The sequence below is a fragment of the Hyalella azteca genome, unplaced genomic scaffold, assembly GCF_000764305.2.
Source record: "Hyalella azteca isolate HAZT.00-mixed unplaced genomic scaffold, Hazt_2.0.2 contig931, whole genome shotgun sequence".
Lineage (NCBI taxonomy): Eukaryota > Metazoa > Arthropoda > Malacostraca > Amphipoda > Hyalellidae > Hyalella > Hyalella azteca.
The window spans coordinates 34,881-55,439 of record NW_025931265.1 but is presented as its reverse complement, the minus strand read 5'-3'; the positions used below and the strand labels follow the sequence as shown (position 1 = coordinate 55,439).

The window sequence follows — 20,559 nt, the reverse complement described above, 5'->3', positions numbered from 1 at the left end:
GCCTTCTCAACACTTTACTCTAAGTCTCTAACTTTCATAACTCAATTTACGAATTAATTCACCCACAGACTGCGTTCTATAAAATATAATATAATTTTAAATCAGAATTACCAACGCTCTAATCAAGGTGAAATTTTATTACAACTCCCAACTCAATTCTAAGAGAAACTGTGAGGGGCTAATCTTGCTGCCCATATTTAATCGGACTTACTCCACTTCATAAGAATACTTCAATATTTACGGCCAGGGATTGAAATGATAAAGTGATTATGGTAAAAGAGGCTTGTAATGTTCACTAAAATATAGGTATTTTATTTTATTGATATAGAATTATTATATCACAACATTTTATGTATTGAAATACGGTATGTAATATGTGATGTTTAGATTGAATTATTATGGCACAAACGCTCATTATTTTTCGCAGATGACAGAGAAGTGCTTGGTCTCGCAGTGCTGCTGCGGTTGTTCGCTCTGCTCGGGAGCCTTCGGAACTGGCACCTTTCGCTTGGTAAGTGGTAGCAATTACCTGCAATTCAATTTTCGACCTCACATTTTGCAGTTCAACAAATTTATTTCTAAAGTTGGGCAATGAAATAATTGGCACGTTTATCCGCAATTTCAATCAAGAAAACAACATCAGTTAGCACAGATTTTCCTCAACCAAACCTTTGTTCTTATACAACCTAAATACTACAGAAGGCAAGACGCCGTAATTTTAAATCTAAATTGGGATTTGCTCTTTGAGTTACATGCGATTCGATTTTTATTTCGCGCTATTTTCAACGAAAGATTTCGACAGCCTTACTTTCTTTACACTTGGTCGCATTAGGAATAACCGTCATATGGTGTCAAATAATTCCTGAAATTTGCGTATATATGCAACAAGGTGGAGGTGAAATTGGATTAAAACTCCTAATTATAAGAGAAGCTGTGGGGGCTAATCTTGCCGCCCATACTTAATCCTGTCTTACTCCACTTCTGAAGCAAATATTAACGTCCAGAGATTGAAATGATGAAGTGATTGTGGTAAAAGATTTATTTATTGTAGTAAAAGCTCACAACATTGGCATACGCAATTAGGATTTGAATGAGACATGTAAATAAAAGAATAGGCGAGATAAAATGGTTGGCTAAAATCAACAGTTAACTTATCTGGATCCAAGCAGTTAATGGAGCCAGTTAATTCAATAAAACAGGCTTTTTGGTCCTATATCATTTAATTAAAAATACTATAAAACTAATTAATGAACATTTTACATCGCGAAGATGTCATGCAGGTCTTCAGTGATTCGCATGCACAAAGGAAACGTGCGTTGTCTGCACGATCAACCAAAAGGCGGGTAGGAGTTTAGTTTTAGTCTAAACTAAACTTGTGCCAAGGCAGGCACGAGTTTACTTTTAGTTCCGTGTTCTGTTCATGTTCTTTGTGTGCAGTAATGCCAGGACACAAGACCTTGTATTACGGTATGTGTAATGTACAAAATTTTCCGGGGCTTCTCTTAAGAATCTTTGTATAATCTACAAGTCTTAGAAGTCTGCTTGCAGGTGGTGGTCAAGGCCGGAAGAGGACAAAGCCGAGTGGTGCACGGCTGATTGGTGGATATCCGGAGAGATCCAAGGCGTTCGATTCAGGGCTCTTTGGTGCACAAAATTGGTGGTGCACGGCTGCGCTCCCGTACCTAGCCACTCATTCAATTATTTCCATAGTCTTTGCGGAGGCGCGGACAGCTTTTTTCTTCTTCTTCGCATCCGTTTTATGAGGACTCGGTTGTTCACCACCCGCCTCTCGTCTGGTTGGTCAGCGACGGCCAAACTGGAGCGACTTGTGGACAAAAAGCCAGATTAGACTTTGAAAACTAAAAGGTTGGTTTGTTAGTTCAACAAGCTACTTCAGCACTAGTTTAGTAAATGGAGCAAATTTGGTCACCTTTACCTATCGGGAGAGCCTACCCAGACAAATAACAAGGGCCAGATGGTCCAGCCTGAAGAATCATCTAAAGTCCATCCGGGGGGCACACTTTAGATGAGAAAAAAAATGCAGCTGATGCTGCATCTGCAACGTTACTTAGCTACTACCATCAGGATCGTACTTCAAAGGGGGATCACTGTCTGAGCAATTTTTTTAGGACTCTTAGGAGGATCCTGTACATATGCACATTTACAATAAAATATATGGGATAGAATCCTTCCAGGAGCATGGCGCTTGAAATGGTATCAAAGGGATGGTTGAGGACCTCTAAGTTAGTGTTTAGGCAAAGTCTACAGATTTCTCAGGTGCCCTGTTCTGAGAAGGTACTTAAAGAAGGCTTCGACTCCGCGGACAGCTCGTTTTTGTCTCAAGCCGGGCACGTATAAACGTCTGTTTCTCAACTCAAACTAATTGAACCAGAACGGAAAGAAAATATTACAATGGATATAAAATGCACATCTCGCGTTCTCTATGATGAACATGAATCAAGGCTTTGCTTTGTAATTACATATGCTAGGTTTACATAGGTTTATACATAGGTTTATGCCAGATTATGTTGAAAATATGTCATCAAAAAATAAAGAATCTATCGAAAAATCAACTTGACATTATCAATCACGTATAATAAATTATCGGTAAAAAATTAATGAACCATAAAAAGTTATAATCAAGGCACAAGCAGTTTCATTTAATTCATTTGGTTGCACTTTATAGTCCGAATTAAATTATAGTGAGAATCCAATTTATTAACATGACTGAGTAAAATGGGTAGCAATTTTATTATAAACAAACGACCATCTTTTACTGACGGCAGTACCCGAGGTCTCTTTCACTGTCCGCAGTAAACACAGTCTCGAATCGGTGTCTCTTCCACTGATAGCAGTTAACACGGCCTCTTCCACTGTCGGCAGTGAACGCGGTCTCAGTCAGAGGCGGCAGTACTTATTTGGTTAAGATGAGGCGCGTCACCGACTGAAGTATTGGCGCCCACAGGCGGCAGTAAACGATGTCACATTCACTGTCAGCAGTGAACGCGGTGGATTCTTCCAATGGCAAGAGGGAACACTATTTTCTTACTTCACAAAATTAAGCCTTGTACCAATCAGACGTAATAATGAACAGATAGAAACCAGTGTTTTGGAACTTAATAAATGAGTGGATTAATATACGAGCGTGGATACGAGGATAAAAATAGTATGGCAACTTGGCAAGCCATCCGCTGCCTCACCCCTATGGGCCTATGACGTCATTAGTATGCTAGAGCGGTGCATTGAGTGAGGCGTGCGGTGCAGTGCGCTCACGTTCGACTTCAGTATTACCATTTGTTTCTACACGAAAACAACCAATACGAGGTGAGCTGTAGACGAATATCATACGTATATCTTAAAAGCAATAAATTGTCCAAGGAAGAAAAATCATCTAAAATTCAAATTGGGATTCGCTCTTCGAGTTTCATGCGATTCGATGTTTATTTCGCTCTATTTTCAACGGAAGTTTCCTTGTGTTCTTTGCATCTGGTCGCATTAAGAATAACCGCCGTATAGTGTCAAATAATTCCTGAAATGTGCGTATATATGCAACAAGGTGGAGGTGAAACAGGATTAAAACTCTTAATTCAAAGAGAAGCTGTGGGGGCTAATCTTGCCGTCCACATTTAATTCGTATTGCTCAGCCTCAGAAACATATGTATATATACGGCTTGAGATAGAAATGAAAAAAGTAATTATAATTATGGTATAAGATTTACTATAAAGAAGCTCACGACTTTGGCATCCGCCATTAGGATTTGAATGAGACAAATGTAAGTACAAGAATAGGCGAGATGTATATGGTTAACTAAAATAAATAGTGAATTTATCTGGATCCCAGCAATTAATGGAGCCAGTTGATTAAACAAAGCAAGCTTTTTGGTCCTTTATCATTGATTAAAAATGATTAATAACTAATTAATGAACAGACATAAAGAAAGATATCACGTAAGCCCTTGGTGAATCGCATGCACAAAAGAAACATGCGTTGTCTGAAAGATCAACCACTTGAATTATTATGGCACAAACGCTTCTTCTCTTTGGCAGATGACAGAGAAGTGCTTGGTCTCGGAGGGCTGCTGCGGTTGTTCGCTGCGCTCGGGAGCCTTGGCAACTGGCATCTTCTACTTGGTAAGAAGTGTCAATTACCTGCAATTCACTTTTCTACCTCACGTTTTACTGTTCAGCAAATCTATTTTTAAAGTTGGCGATGAAATTATTGGCACATTTATCCACAATTTCACTCGTAAAAACAACAGTAGTTCGCATATATTTTCCCTAACTAAACCTTTGTCTTATATGACAAAATTAAGTTAAGTAAAGTTAGTCTTAAAACAAACAAAAGAACAAAGTCTTAACAAAGTTAAGACTCTTCATTTAATATATTTTTTCAATATTCTGATTCAGCTTATTTCAGATTAAAGATGACCAAATATGTAACTAATTTCTGAGATCTACAGTAAAAAATCATCAACTCAGTGGTCTTACAATACAGGGTTATTCTAAGTGATGGGCCCAATTTAATTAATTCGTACTCATTCAAGTATTCATTAAAATGAATATTCATCCACCAATGGAAAGGGAATAAAGCAAAGTTTTTTCTATCTTTACCAGCAACTTTGTTTACGTCCCGCCTCTACCAGCAACTCTGTTTGATGTGAAGAACCGTATCACTGCTACGGTACACTCTTTAGCAAGATATGCTTTCTCGTGTGACACGAATTTGGATACCGTTTACAGGTTTGCCGTGCCGCACAAGGCGGACATATTGAAAATTCATAAATATTTTCAAAAAACTCTCCATCATTTAATTTCCATTGGTGTATAAATTATTCATTTTGAATCGATACCTAAACAAATAGAATAGAAGTGTCGGCACTGAAGAAATAAGCCCATGGCCTGGTGCCGATTCTTGTCTTCATGACTTGATTCACAAGGAATCCGGCTTTTGGAATCCGATCTTTCCAAACTGACAATTGATTGAGATAGCTGCTGGACTTATTGCCTGGTCCGTAAGTTGTCAGGCATTTCAAGACTGAACATTTGCTCCTCCTGCATAGCTTCGTCTAGTCTGTTCTTGAAGGCATTCATACTCGGAGCGTCAACGATGCTACAAGGAAGCTGTTCCACATGTCCCATGTGACTCGAAGCGAGAAGAAATGTTGTCGCGTGGACAAGTTGCAGCGCAGTTTTTTAGTTTGTAGCCGTGGCCCCTGGTGTTGGTTCTTGTTTCAAATTCTAGTAATCCTTCTGGGACCTTGTATAAACCGTGGTTATACTTGTATACTTCAATGAGGTTACCAAGCAGACGTCGATAACGGTGGCCTGGAAGCTTCATAATTTTTAATCTTTCTTCATACGGCTTGCGTTTTAATCCCGGAATTATCCTTGTTGCACGTCTTTGAACACTCTCGACTAAATTTTTGTCCTTTTCTAGTTTTGGTGACCACACTGCGTTTCCGAACTCTAGGTTCGGGCGCACGACAGCGACATACAACTGCTTCATCGCTTCTGCATCTAGGAACTCGAAAGAGCGTCTGATCAGTCCAAGTCGTTGATTGGAATTATTAACTTGAGCTTCAATATGATTAGAAAATTCAACTCATTGTCGACATCGACATCATCACTCTGTCGTTGCAACCATGTCGTCTCAAGTTCTCATACTGTAATCTTGCTGTCCATTAATCTTGCCAAGGTGAATTACTTTGCATTTGTCAGCATTAAAACGCAGCTGCCACTTATCAGCCCAGTTAACAAAACTGTCAAGATCACCTAGCAACTGTACTTTTTGCGACGTATTCCGCATTGTATTATAAACTTTTTATCGTCAGCATACATCTAGCACACGCTAGACACAGCTTCGGGTAGATCGTTTATAAACGCAACGAATAAAACAGGTCCGAAAACGCTTCCTTGTGGCACGCCGCTAAACACTGACGCCCAGTCCGATACGGTCCCATTAATACTGATACGTTGTCGTCTCCCTACTAGAAAATCTCTGATCCACTTGAATACATTACTCTCAATTCCCGAAGACTTCAATTTACGCAAGAGCCGCTCGTGTGGGACACTGTCAAATGCCTTGGCAAAATCGAGGCACACTGCATCTACTGGCTCCCTTTCGTCCAGCATGCGGGTCCATTCGTTCAGAGTAGACAAGAGGTTAGTGGTGCAGGATCTCCCGGCAATAAAGCCATGTTGACAATCTGATAGGAGATTATTAACTGTCAAATGATCGATCAATCGATCCCTCACAACAGATTTCATTACCTTGCAAACGACTCTTGTCAAACTGACAGGGCGACAGTTGCCCGGGCAGCTTTTGTCACCTTTTTTGAACAATGGTGTCACTTGAGCTTCTTTCCAGTCAGCCTGCAAGATCCCTACGTTCAAAGTTCTTCGAAAAAATGACGTCAGAGGGCCGGCTAGGACGGTTGCTAACTCTTTGAGTAATCTGGGATGGAAGCCGTCCGGACCACATTGCCGTGGGGTGGAAGCCGTCCGGTCCACATTGGAGTGGAAGCTGTCCAATCTGATTTTATTAAATTAGGTTCAATATTTAGAATAACCCAGTACATTCAAGGCCTACCACTGCAAGAAATATTACATTCGGGACTGTATGTGTCATCTTAACATTCTCAACGGTTTGTGTGCACAGGTGGTAAACCTCCTTACTCTACTCTACTCCATCTTGGTCATGCTCGCTTCACGTGAGTAAATGAAATAATTATTCAATTATCTGTATACGAGTCACGCACCTCTTACGTCTTTCTATTACGTCTTCTATCTATTTTCACGCACCGATTGATTCGATTTTCATTAGTAAAATTTTACAAAAAGCAAATCTACTCTCAAAATTAAAAAATTTCAAAATTGATATATACACAACACATGTGCACCCTGAATACTTATGTAAAAAAACTCAGTAGAGCTTGTAAATAAACTTTTAAAACACCGACTGCAGATCGATATCTTGAACCCTTCAAAATATTTACTTCCTAATCAAGCATTCATTAGAAGCCTATGTAGTTCAACGCGTTGGATATTTGTGAAATATAATGAACAATCAGCTTGAGTCAGCATTTCCAGAGTTTGATTTTCCAGGAGATTTGAAAATCCCGTAAGGACTCGTAGGATACTCTCATTTTACATATCATTTATCTTTCGTTTAAAAGTTCGGAGGATTATTGATTTTCTCACAAAATTGAAAATTACAAAATTTTAACTAAAAATTCGAGTTTCCAATCCAGTGTGCGGGCTACGTGCCCGACCACTTTCAATAATTATTTGACTCCTATCAGTGGAAATTGAGGCCAAGGCAACTTGTAATATTCACTAAAATTAGATGGAAACTTTAGGTGCGGCAAGATAAAATTGGTCGGCTCAAAATAAACACAACAACAAATGATGATATGAATTTTTTTTGTTAAGCTCACGTGGCTTGCTTGAAGGTGATGATCCCGATGGAATTTGAAGATGAGGCCGGTGGTGGAGACGACGCTTGGCTTGGCGAGATCTCGAGGCTGCGTGAAGAACCTTGTAGTGAGTGCTGCGTGGTGTTGACGGCGTCACGTATAGAGATCAGCTGAGGTTACTGGAGATACGTGGAAACGTAGACACGTGGAGATGTGTACACGTGGGGATATGGACCGTGGAGAAAGTCACTGAATGTGCATGGAGAAAAAGTCACTAAATGCACGTGGAGAAAGTTGTTCAGCCGACAGGGATGATGTCGTTATGCAGACAGGGACGGCGTCGGTACGCAGGCAGAGACGCAGACAGAGACGGCGTCAGTACGCAGACAGAGACGACGTCGGTACGCTGACAGAGACGGCGTCACTACGCAGACAGAGACGCGGATGGAGACGGGAGTTAGCACGTTGCAGAGTTTGGTGATGGCTCGTTCGCCGATTGGGGGTCACTGCGAAATAGACTAATACACTAATAATACACTATTCACGATACCATTTGATTAGTACGCAGTTATCACGTGAGCTTATACGGCATGACAACATTAATTACTCAAAAACTTGCAATGTCTCTGAACTAACTTTACACTTGCACTTAACACAACTGAATACAAGAGCTATTCTAAGGCAGGGTTTCTAAGTTAGAGAACTTACGAGAGATGCTGGCAGCGCGATGTCAGAGAGAGAGAGAGAGAAATGGACGCTAGAATACGAGGAGACCATAGAGCTAGTGAGAGAGGCGTAGGATGTTGCCAAACGGCGGAAATGAGATTTCTCTGGACTATTCTTATGATATGCAAATTATTAATACGATAAACATAATGTTATGGGTATTAATATTAACATGAGAAACATAAAATTAGTTCTATGTAGCGAGATCCGCTACACTAGCTCCCGTCCTGTAATACTCATGATTACACAAAAAAACGGATATACAGGGTGTACCAGAATTAACTGACCCTTTTAATTTGTTAATAAATAAAAAACTAAGAATGTTATGAAGTAGAAACTTGTTTTATTTAAAAGAAGAACATTTTTATGGTAATATTGTATCATAGTTACGTCATTATCTTGTATAGCTTGCTAAATTTGTGTTTAATTATCAAGCCTTAAATTTTCATCATGATTCGCTACAGCAAAGAAGAAAGAACGAAAATTCTGTAAACCTACATCAGGACGATGTCAATAACAGAAGTTCAACGTGATTACAGGATCCATTTCAAAACAATAATTGTGGTGGGCATTTAAAAGGTATTATATTTAAAAACTAGGATACAATATTACCATAAAAATGTTCTTCTTTTAAATAAAACAAGTTTCAACTTCATAACGTTCTTAGTTTTTTATTTATTAACAAATTAAAAGGGTCAGTTAATTCTGGGACACCCTGTATATACCACCTTTGATCTGAAAAAAAAAAAAGAAATTTTAGATCCCAGTAAAATCCCGACACGATAGGTATTGTGAATAGTCGCTCAAATCCCTTTGAATTTAAATACTTTCAAACCCAACAAGAAATGAAAACTATTACAATAATAAAATGATATTTTTTATGGAATATTAGCCGTGATTGCACTTGTAATTTAAGTTTTTAATTACTCAACAGAGGAAGAAATTATTTGGTTCGACATCACAAGTAGCATCATCGGCATCCTGCTCTCCCTCACACTCATATTTGCTGTTGATACGGCAAGTACAATAACATTATACAACTATTTTCAGCTCAACAGGTGTTTTCGAGATGGATAATACCTGAGGCTTGAAAATCCATTTCTTGTACGGTAATCAAAATAGTTTCCAACTTGAAGTACATTCAATTTAAAAAAATTCAAAATCTGCTTTCACATCAGAATATTAATATAGTTTTTAAAAGTGAAGTAAATTGTAATCATTTATCAACGAATAAATTACGCAATAGTTTGTCCAGTGGCAGGCATAAGAAGAAAAAATTTTCACAGTATGCCACAGCCAGGACTAAAATTGCAATATGTTAAACAACTAAAATTCTGAGGACGGAACACATCGATGTATTTAAATAATTAAGACATGTTTGGACTTTTTCTCATTACGGTAAAACATTATTTCGTGATATTCGTACCTCATGACCACTGGTGACAAGAGTTACAATCTGTACACGGAGGGGTTAACAGAACGGTTATCGAAGGGGTTAACGGGACGGTTACCAATGGGATTAACGTGATAAACCAGTCAGAATCCTAAGCTTCAAAGTCCTACACTTAGAACATACCTCATTCTTTTGATTTGCAGAAACGAGTGAAGCTCATCAAGTTTTGGGTCTACGTGGAGATCGCATTGGTCATCATTGCAATAATCTGCTACGTGACGATAATTGTGCTTACCAAGCATTGGGTCGACCTCATTGCAGCTCTCATCGGGACGGCTACTACGTCGTACCTCATCGTCGTAGTGCGCTCCTACGCCGTACAGGTGAGTTTACATTTCATTGTCTACTGCCTTGCAGATGTCATGCAATTTCTATCCGATTTACACTCATCATTGATTTTGATAATTATTTTTTAACAAGTGAATGTATGAGAGATACTTTTAGAACGGAATGAATAAATAGGAGCATTCAAAGTACAAATCCGTGACGCACTTTCAATAAGCATCAAAATCCAAATTATTATTTTTTAGTATCTCACAATCGATTATTTTTTATATGACAGTTGGAATCCGGTGGCGGTGGTGGAGGAAACATCGTCTAAGGCGCTCGACTTCATTCCCTTCCGCAACCATCCTTTCTGTGTACGCCGAACATACGTAAAGAGGGAATTACGGCGACCACCAATGCTGGACTTCGATTATACGTCAAGAGGTAATTACGGCGACTATCAATGCTGGACATCGAACATGCGTCAAGAGGTAATTACGGCGACCACCAATGCTGGAGATCGAACAAATGACCAAGGGTGATTACGGCGACTATCAATGCTGGACATCGAACATATGACAAGAGGTTATTACGGCGACCACCAATGCTAGACATCGAAAATATGACAAGAGGTAATTACGGCGACCATCAAAGCTGGACATCGAACATATGGCGAGATAATAAAGGCGACCATAAAAGTTGGACATCGAACATATATGATGAGTAAAGTAATCCACCTTGGCAAGAATAATGAACAGCAAGATTACAGTATGAGAAGACACGGTTGCAACGACAGAGTGATGATGTCGAAGTCTACAATGGAAAAAAATTTAGGAGTTAATATCGACAATTAGTTGAAATTTTCTAAGCATATTGAAGGTAAAATTAATAAAGCCAATAAACGACTTGGACTGATCAGACGCTCTTTCGAGTTCCTAGATGCAAAAGCAACGAAGCTGTTGTTTGTTGCTGTCGTGCGCCTGAGCGTAGAGTTTGGAAAGTCGTGTGGTCACCGAAACTTGAAAAAGAGAAAAATTTAATGGAGAGTGTTCAAAGACGTGCAACAAGGATAATTCCGGGCTTGAAAGGCAAGTCATACGAGGAAACATTAAAGATTATGTTAAGCTTCCGAGACTCAGCTATCGACGTCTGCGTGGGGACCTCATTGAAGCATACAAGTATACTCATGGCTTAAACAAGGTTCCAGAAGGATTACTAGAATTTGAAACAAGAACCACCAGGGGCCACGGCTATAAACGAAAACACCAGAGGTCACGGCTATAAACTAAAAAACTGCGCTGTAACATATCCATGCGACATTTCTTCTCGCTTCGAGTCACCGACATGTGGAACAGCCTCCCTGACAGCATCGTTGACGCTCCGAGTATGAACGCCTTCAAGAACAGACTAGACGAAGCTATGCAGGAGCAAATGTTTAGTCTTAAAATGCCGTGCAACTTTCGGACCAGACAATAAGTCCAGCAGCTATCTCAATCAATCGTCAGTTATGGAAAGATCGCATTCCAAAGGCCGGATCTTCTGTGATTCAAGGCACGAAAAGTACAAGAATCGGCAAAAGCCATAGGCCTATATCTTCAGTGCCGACACTCCTATTCTATTCTATTCTATGTTGAGAGGTATTGAAGACGAACATCACTGCTGGCTATCGTACAAGCTTGACAGCATCAAAGGGGCACACACCGCGATACGGCAGAGAACAAACATTAACGAATTAAGACTATCAATTATTCAAAAGAACTTTGGGGCGAAGAAAATTCATGTTCAATTTTAATTTCTGAGCATCAATTACATAACTTTAATATATTGTTGAAAGTTTCCCGAGCACTGTGAAATGGCCGACTGAAACGGCTATATGTAAGCCACTTATATTTTACAATTCACTCTCATAGTCTCATTGTCTTTCCGGAAATCTTTGTTATCTATCATTCCTAACAATGATTTAGTCTGTTCATTGATATTTTTTTAGGGGGGAAGACTTCCTCACTGTTCAGAACAATAAACAGTCTGGCAACCAGTCTTGGAAGTGATCAAGAAACGAAAGGCTACAGGAATCGAACACGAATTTGAAACAAGAACCAACACCAAGGGCCACGGTTATAAACTAAAAAAAAACAGCGTTGGAACACATCCATGCAACAATATTTCTTCTCGCTTCGAGTCACCGACATGTGGAACAGCCTCCCCGAGAGCATCGTTGAAGCTCCGAGTATGAACATCTTCAAAAACAGACTAGACGAAGCTATGCAGGAGCATATGTTCAGTCTTAAAATGCCTAGCAAATTACGGTGGCAACAGGCCATGGGCCTATTTCTTCAACGCCGACACTTCTATTTTATTCTATTCTACCACCTCTCCTCACCAAGCTATCATCCCCTTTGTTATCCGCCACAATTGTAAACAACGTTCAGTGTTGTCCCCCTCACCCTCACAGCCGACGTGAGAAAGGGAGAGGACAAGGGACTTGCCAGTGATTAATTGGCACTGACAGTCGGACGAGTCTACGTTTGACTCGTGCTGTCCAATTTTGTTCAGAGACTGACTAAAGAGTAAATTTCATTGATGATTGCTGTACGTGCGTGCCTGTGTAACTAAAGTTCCTCACAATGAGTGTAGAACTTTAATCTAGTAACGTTAAAAAAGTAACTGTGATATTGCATACATTAAATCGAGATTAGTGATGGATGTTTGTTCATTGGATGTGACTATTTGTAATATATTAATCGTTTAGAATAGATGAGATTTGAGAACTATTATGACTTGGGAGACTACTGATGGCTGAGAGCATGGTTGATCAACTATAAGTTCAACCATGGCTGAGTGCTTCCTCTACCTGCAACCTTTAATTCCTAACATTCTACCAATAAAACATGGGGATGTTGTGGGTGTGCGTGGGGCTGGTGTCTGGGGGTGCGAAATTTCTGAAGTGCACTCACAAACGCTCGTACGATGTGTATACACGCAAACATGCGCACTAGGGTGGAGAGCTTTAGACCTTTAGGTTGATTTCTTCATGATTTGAGGGTCGTTGGAAATTTTCAAATACATGAAAAAATAGCATATACATGAAATTTTTCTCAAAAATCCAACAAGCATTTTTATGCGAGAACTTAATTCCGTCTTCAACACTTCAAAATTATTGGCACGTGAGAAAGCCAATAGGTAAAACAAAAATTAACAACAAAATAATAGCTTCCTAAGTTCCTAGTAATTATTAAACCATATACATTTTGTTGTTATAAGGCCGGTTAGATTGTTACACGATAGCTTACCGATGTTGACTAACAAATTTTATTCTAAAAAATCATAGTAAAGGAATACCATGTAAAATAAACTAAATTTCATCAACTCACAGATGAACTTTCTTTAGTAAAACTTGCAACATTGAAATGCAAACTTCATTTGAATGTTTAGTCTCAATTAGCAGTAAAGTAGGAGTTGCGTAAATAACGATAAAAATATTTTTGCAATGATACTGCGTACCATGATACCTCGTATCAATATGGTTTTAGCTCATGCTATTTGATTTAAAATTAAACATTTATTTTTGCCGTTTTATAATCATATACATCATCATTTTTGCAATCACAGTAATAATAATAATTTAAATCAGTAATTCAGTATGACAGTTAATCAGTGGGCCTAGTCTGATAATAATATTACAAATTATTAAGCGATTTTCATTGTATTGCTACGGGCTACCTTTGATCCATGAGAAACATTTTTACAGGAATAGAAGAATGACATGAAATTAACCACGTTTTTAACCATAATTTAGTGTATCATGTGCTTATTTCTATCAAAATTTCTGTATTCAATGTTTCTTATAACTTGAAAATGAATGTTGTCGCATTCGAAACGAAGTTAATCAATTAAAATTACTTCCTAAAACCAGCATTTTGATCAACCAACGTCTTCTAAAGAGTAAAATTATTGCTCGACTCTGAAAATTTAAATCAATGAATTCTATGGTTATTAACCACCCTAGTTTGAAGGAGCTAATTCTGTTATCTTTTACTAATTTTTAAATGTTTAAACTTGTCAAGTCTCTCATATGTCATATAGATCTGTACCTCAATTTTTTTGTCGGATTTTCATAGAGAAAATCAAAAAATTGTCACGACCTTAACATCACCTTTAGGTCCCATTGAACACGTGTGCTGAGTTTCATCGAGTTGCGTTCATTAGTGTGGGAGATATTTCATGTTCACTGAATTTTGGAGACCGGCCTCAAGTTTGGACGTAAATGCGTCCGAGAGGTGCACTAAACGCGGACTATTAACTGTTGGCAGTGAGCAGTCTTTTCCAGTAACCGCAGGAAACGAGGTCTCATTTACTGTCAGCAGTGAACGCGGTGGTCTCTTTCAATGGCGAAAGGAACATTACTTTTTTACTTCACAAAATTACACCTTATACCAATCAGTCGTACTAACGAAAGAAACCGGCTGTTAGGAAATTAATCAACGAGCTGATTGATATACGAACGCGGATACGAGGATAATATATGTATATACGCATGACAATTGACAAGCCACAAGCCAATACATGACAAGCAACGCGTTGCCTCCCCCAACGACATCATTAGGTTTCAAAAGCTGGTGGAGTTTGGCGTGCGGTGCAGGGCGCTCACGTTCGACTTCAATATTACCATTTGTTTCTGCACCCAAACAACATATACGAGGTGAGCTATATAGACGAATATCATACGTTTATCTCAAACAATTAATTGTCAAAGGAAGAAAAATGAACTAAAATCCAAATAGGGATTCGCTCCTCGAGTGACATGCGATTCGATGCTTATTTCGCGCTATTTACAACGGAAGTTATTTTAGACTTCCGTTCTTTGCACTTGGTCGCATTAGGAATAACCGACGTAAGGTGTCAAATAATGCCTGAAACACGCGTATATATGCAACAAGGTGGAAGTGAAATTGGATTAAAACTCTTAATTCTAAGAGAAGCTGTGGGGGCTAATCTTGCCGCCCATATTTAATTCGTTTTACACCACTTTAGTAGCAAATATTTATGGCCAGGGATTGAAATGATAAAGTGATTATGGTAAAAGATTTATTTATTATGGTAAAGGAAGCTTATAATGTTGCATCCGCAATTAGGATTTGAATCATGGTCTTGCAGATCTCGCAATCATGGACTTGCTAATAGACGAGATAGATATGGTTAGCTAAAATAAACAGTGACCTTAATTAACTGGAGCCAAGCAAATTTAAGCCCAGGTGACCCGCTTGATGATGGCGGCCACAGACGAACTATATATACACTTAATTGTGCCCGAAATTATTTATACCCTAACGTCATTTCGAAAAATTTCCAGAAATAGACGAAAAAATGTTAAACTTTATAAGAGATATAAACCATTTATGAACCATATAACATGTATTTGAAATCCAAAAACATTTTATTCAGCTTCATAAAGAGATACAAATGAAACATAAAACTGACTCATAACCAAATTTATTCATACCCTGTATCAATAGTTAATATAATATAATATGAATAATAAAATTAATAAGCCTATGCTTTTGATAACTTTACATACTGTAATGGTCAACAAGGTTCCTGCATGTATCGACACAAAGTTTTGTCCATTCTTCCTTGGCATATTGTTCCACTTCTTTCAAATTTTTAGGTTGTCTCTTTTTTCACCTGTGTTTTCAGTACGCGCCACAAATTCTCAATTGTATTGAGATCGGGACCTTGACTAGGCCATTCCATGACATTGATGTGAGAATCCTCGAACCATTTCTTGATTATTATCGATATGATCTTCTGATCATTATCCTGCAGAAGAATCCAATCAGAACCAAGAATGCAGAAGAATCAGAAGAATCCAATCTGCAACCTGTTTGATGTTATTTTTGATAATATCAAGATATTTTTTCTTTTTTCATGATCCCGTTTAACTTTAATCAGACTTCCTGGACATTAGCAGAAAAATAATCCCAAAACATAAGATTGCCATCCCGATGTTCAACTGTAGGGATTTTGTTCTTTGAATTATGCGCCTCGCCATTTTTTCTCCAAACGTAAGCAACATCCATATGCCCGAATAGTTCTATTTTAGTTTCATCTGTCAACAAAATCTTGGAGAAAAATGAGGTTGGGGAATCGACATGAGTTTTAGCAAACTTCACACTTGTCATGTTAGCGAAGGGGCTTTCCTGGGTCGCCAACCCTTCAGTCCGTTTCGCGTATTGTTCTTTGCAATTTTTGTCTTGATACCTTCTCACCAGAAGTATCCAAATTTAAAAGAATTTCCTTACTTGTGATCCTAAGATTTTTGCAAAAGGAGCGTATATTGTTTCTAGCGTATTATGGGGAGATTTTTCCCTTCCTTCCTCGACCATATGCCAGGTTATCCAATGTGTTAAACGATTTGATTTTTTTAAGAAGTTCTGTATTGTAAAAGTAGATACATCAAACTTCTTAGATATTGCTTTATATACCAGCCCTTCTTTGTGGAAATTAACAATTTTGTTTCTGAAATCATTACTAAGCTCTTTTTCCTTCGCCATCTTCAAACTTTTAGCATTATTTTAGCTTTTCCCTGAATTGTAAAAAAATTATATTTTCAGACTCTGCTGAGAAAAATTACAATGCTTAATAATACCAAATTTTGAAATACACTTATTGAGGACCTACTACTATTTTCATTAATAGTTCTTCTTATATATTATGGTAAATGATCTGCAAAAGAGGGTACGAATAATTATGAACAGTTAGTTACTCACGAAATTCAAAATAATTACTGTTGAAAGTTATTTTGTAAATATTTTATAACATTAAATTTGTTACACATTATAATGACACCCTTTCCTAGAAGAATAAGTTGTAAATGATCTTTATTGTTCTTTAAAATTTGAATTTATTATATTTTCGAAGGGGTATGAATAATTTTGTGCACAAGTGTAGGAGACAAGAGCGCGCATGATAACGAGGTTTGAACATGGAAGTTTGAAAGAAAGGTTTCGTCGAATACTATATTTGAAATAAAGGATTTCAAATACTATATTTGAAATGAAGGATCGTGGCGTTGTAGGTTCACTGGGAGGTTCCTTTTGAACCAAAACCGTTACCGTATGTTGCATGGTCTTCCGACGATAACTCATACATAGTCTAAGGTTTACTAAAATAGAGGTATTTTATATTTATAATATTGAATTGTTATATCAAGATATTATATATAATGAAATACATTATGTTATATTTAGATTGAATTATTACGGCACAAACGCTTATTCTCTTTCGCAGATGACAGAGAAGTGCTTGGTCTCGCAGTGCTGCTGCGGTTGTTCGCTCCGCTCGGGAGCCTTGGGAACTGGCATCTTAGGCTTAGTAAGTAGAGGCAATTACCTGAAATTAAATTTTATACCTCACGTTTTACTGTTTAAAAAATTTATTTCCTAAGTTGGGCAATGAAATTATTGGTACGTTTATCCGCAACAATTTCACTCATGACATGAAAACAACATTGGTTGGCCTAGTTTTCCGCGACTAGACCTTTGTTATTATAGGACCTAAATACTCCTGAAGGCAATACGCCGTAATTTGATTTAGCTTATTTCAGATTAATGATGACCAAATACGAAACTAATTTCTGAGGTCTACAGTAAACAATCATCAACTGAATTGTCTTACAATACAGGGTTATTTTAAATGATGGACCCAATCTAATATTTTAACTTGACGTGACCATGTGGCCATTTTCTAACAGTTTGTGTTTGCATGCAAGACGATGAGACTCGACGACATTCCTAATAATCTGCGTCGATTCATTCTGTGCTATGCTAATAAATTCGTATTTATTTAAGCACGAATTTCTCATTGGGACGGCTATTGTGTCGTACCTCATCGTCGTGGTGCGCTCCTACGCCGTACAGGTGAGTTTACATTTTACTGTCTACTTTCTTGTACAATAATCGCCACAGTGGCGATGCTTGTGCTCGGCGAGCATTGGCTCTCCCTCATAGCAGTTCTCATCGGGGCGGCTATTGCGTCGTACCTCATCGTCGTGGTGCGCTCCTACGCCGTACAGGTGAGTTTACATTTCACTGTCTACTTTCTTGTACATGTCGTGCAATTTCCATCAAACTTTCACTAATCATTGATTTTCACAACTCTTTTTCAACAAATGGAAGCACGAGATACTTTCAGAACGAAATGAATAGATGAGAGAATTGAAAGTACAGGTTCGTGGCATACTTTCAATAAGCATCAAAATTCAAGTTATGATTTGATTTAGTATCTCACAATCGCTTATTTTTAGCGCATTTTCTCATTTATGGAAAAAGGCGCTGTTGTGCTCGTCATGTCCGTCCGTCTGTCCGTGACTTCACGTGACAGAGAAAATGCGCTCTCTGTCACTCACTGCAGTGAGTCCTGATAGATTTTTTATATGACAGTTGGAATCCGGTGGCGGTGGTGGCGGAAACATCGTCTAAGGCGCTCGACTTCATTCCCTTCCGCGTCCATCATTTCTGTGTACATCGAACATACGTAAAGAGGGAATTACGGCGACCATCAATGCTGGACATCGAACATACGTCAAGAAGGAATTACGGCCACCATTAATGCTGGACATCGAACAAATGACAAGAGGTAATTACGACGACAACAAATTTTGGACATCGAACGAATGACACGAGGTAATAAAGGCGACATTCAAAGATGCACATCGTACTAGCTTTTGGGAGCATCAACGGGGCACACGCTGCGATGTTCATTATACAGGCATAACATTCGATAGCTGAGACACAACAACAAACATTTACGAATTAAAGCTTCCAATTATTCAAAAGAACCTAACCTAGGGGCGAATAAAAACGACGTTTAACTTTAATTTCCTATCATCAATCATATAACTTTGATTAATTAGTGAAAGTTTCTGGAGCACAGAGAAATTGCCGGCTTAAACGGCTATGTGCACGAGAGCTTTTCGGCTAAAGGCAAGGTTAGTCTTTAAGGAGTTGTCAGGGCCTTATTATAGCCATATGGTCATTAATTAAATAAGAGGCCTTTTTTACAGATTTGGGTTTTAAACCAACTAGCTTTTTTATACTACGTTTCCAATCATAGAGGCTACGGTACTTTAAGAATTCATATATATGTTATTATAAATATACATAAGTATAAACCAGTATGAATAACCATCTATTGAGACCTAGTTGGACAACTTAATTTAGAGTTGCCATAGTTAGACAAGTCCTATATAAGTCGAAATTAAATTATGTATACATTAATCTCTCACTTGTCCTGAAACTACGCTTTTATGTTTAGTATTCATATATTCCTCATCATCTAAATTACACCTTGTTCAAAAGTTTTATCTTGTTCAATAGCTTGCTGTTGTTGATTTAGCACTATATTAAAGGCATCTGAATCTTAAATTAGCTAAATTATCCTTTACCTCATTCTTTCAGGTCAATTTTAGCCTGGTAGCTGCGCAAATTAACAAAAGTGATGATAGGCAATCAATATATTGTCCAGTTGTATTTATTTTTCATGTGTATAAGAAGACGAGTTCTAATAAATGTTGTTTGGAGATGTGAAATTTAAATGTATTTACTGTTTTTCAGTAGTGCATCGAAGTATTTAAGTTCGCTGCAAGGAATTAGACTGCAATTATTGCCATTTTATAAATGTACACAATAAGAAACTTGTTGCTTATGAGTGAACTTGTTGTTGGTAGTCTATAAAACACGAGAAGTGTTTTGCTACAGAAAAGCACTTTCATCAGACATAGCAGTGGGAATAAGTGGAACAAAGGTTTAAAATGGCATCAGTAAAAGTTTCAAAATTAAAATTTATTACTGATATAACAATTTTCTACATATATTCAACTAGGATTGTCTGTAATACATATTATAATTACTCAAGCTAGAATAATTTGTAATGGACTAAACTTGTAACCACAATAGGAAGTAATTGATAAGAAACAGGAGAGTGAAGCTTGAATTTTCATAATAGAGACGTATCCACTATAGATCTCCGAAATGATTTGTAAACACTAATCTTTCTACAAACAAAGTTTATAGTTTAAATGTTTTTTATTTCGGTTGGAGGTAATTTACATGAAAAGTCGTCAACAAAGTTGAAAGTTAATACTAATAGCATGAACATATATGTTGCATTCTCAGACTCATAAGGCTGTCCCATGAGAATTTTTTTATAAACATCCATACTAGGGCAGTTAATGACCATAGAATTCATTGATTTAAATTTTCAGGGTCGAACAATTTTTAGAAGACGTTGGTTGATCAAAAGGCAGGTTTTAGGAAGTAATTTTAACGTATTAACGACGTTTCGAATATGACATCATTCATTTTCAAGTTATAGGAAACATTGAATACAGAAATTTCGATAGAAATAAGTACATGGTACACGTATATATGATGCATCACAAAAATTTGGAAAGTTCAGAATTAATTTTAAGTTTAGAAAATCTGGTATGGATAGCTGGAGCCTGGAGGCCAATCCCGGCCGTAGAGATGCGGGCCTCTAGCTGATCGTCGGTCGGTTGATGTCAGGCCACTCCATGAAGACGATGCTAGTGGGTTCCTCCAGCACAGGAAGTGATCTCATCACAGGAAATCATCTCAAGATCGTCGATGAATTCAACAGTCTCCGATGAATTCAACAGGCTCCATTCAGTAGGTTTGACCA

General features: G+C 37.9%; 1 protein-coding gene across 1 annotated transcript; it reads left to right on the top strand.

Moving 5' to 3' along the window:
• The first annotated feature begins 464 nt into the window (after nucleotides 1-464).
• On the top strand, nucleotides 465-9,408 carry LOC125178109. Its single transcript, XM_047881152.1, has 6 exons — nucleotides 465-511; nucleotides 4,048-4,131; nucleotides 6,659-6,710; nucleotides 7,432-7,542; nucleotides 9,076-9,158; nucleotides 9,388-9,408. Exons 2-6 carry the CDS (start codon nucleotides 4,048-4,050, stop codon nucleotides 9,406-9,408), a joined length of 351 nt encoding a protein of 116 aa, XP_047737108.1. The 5' UTR covers nucleotides 465-511.
• The last annotated feature ends 11,151 nt before the right edge of the window (nucleotides 9,409-20,559 follow it).

What these genes read in the sequence shown, in the direction of transcription:
- LOC125178109 (XM_047881152.1), top strand. Translation starts at nt 4,048, where the DNA reads ATGACAGAGAAGTGCTTGGTCTCGGAGGGCTGCTGCGGTTGTTCGCTG. An exon ending in GCTGCGTGAAGAACCTTGTA is followed by an intron (nt 7,543 to 9,075) that starts GTGAGTGCTGCG and finishes ATTACTCAACAG; the next exon opens with AGGAAGAAATTATTTGGTTC. An exon ending in TCATATTTGCTGTTGATACG is followed by an intron (nt 9,159 to 9,387) that starts GCAAGTACAATA and finishes ATTACGCAATAG; the next exon opens with TTTGTCCAGTGGCAGGCATA.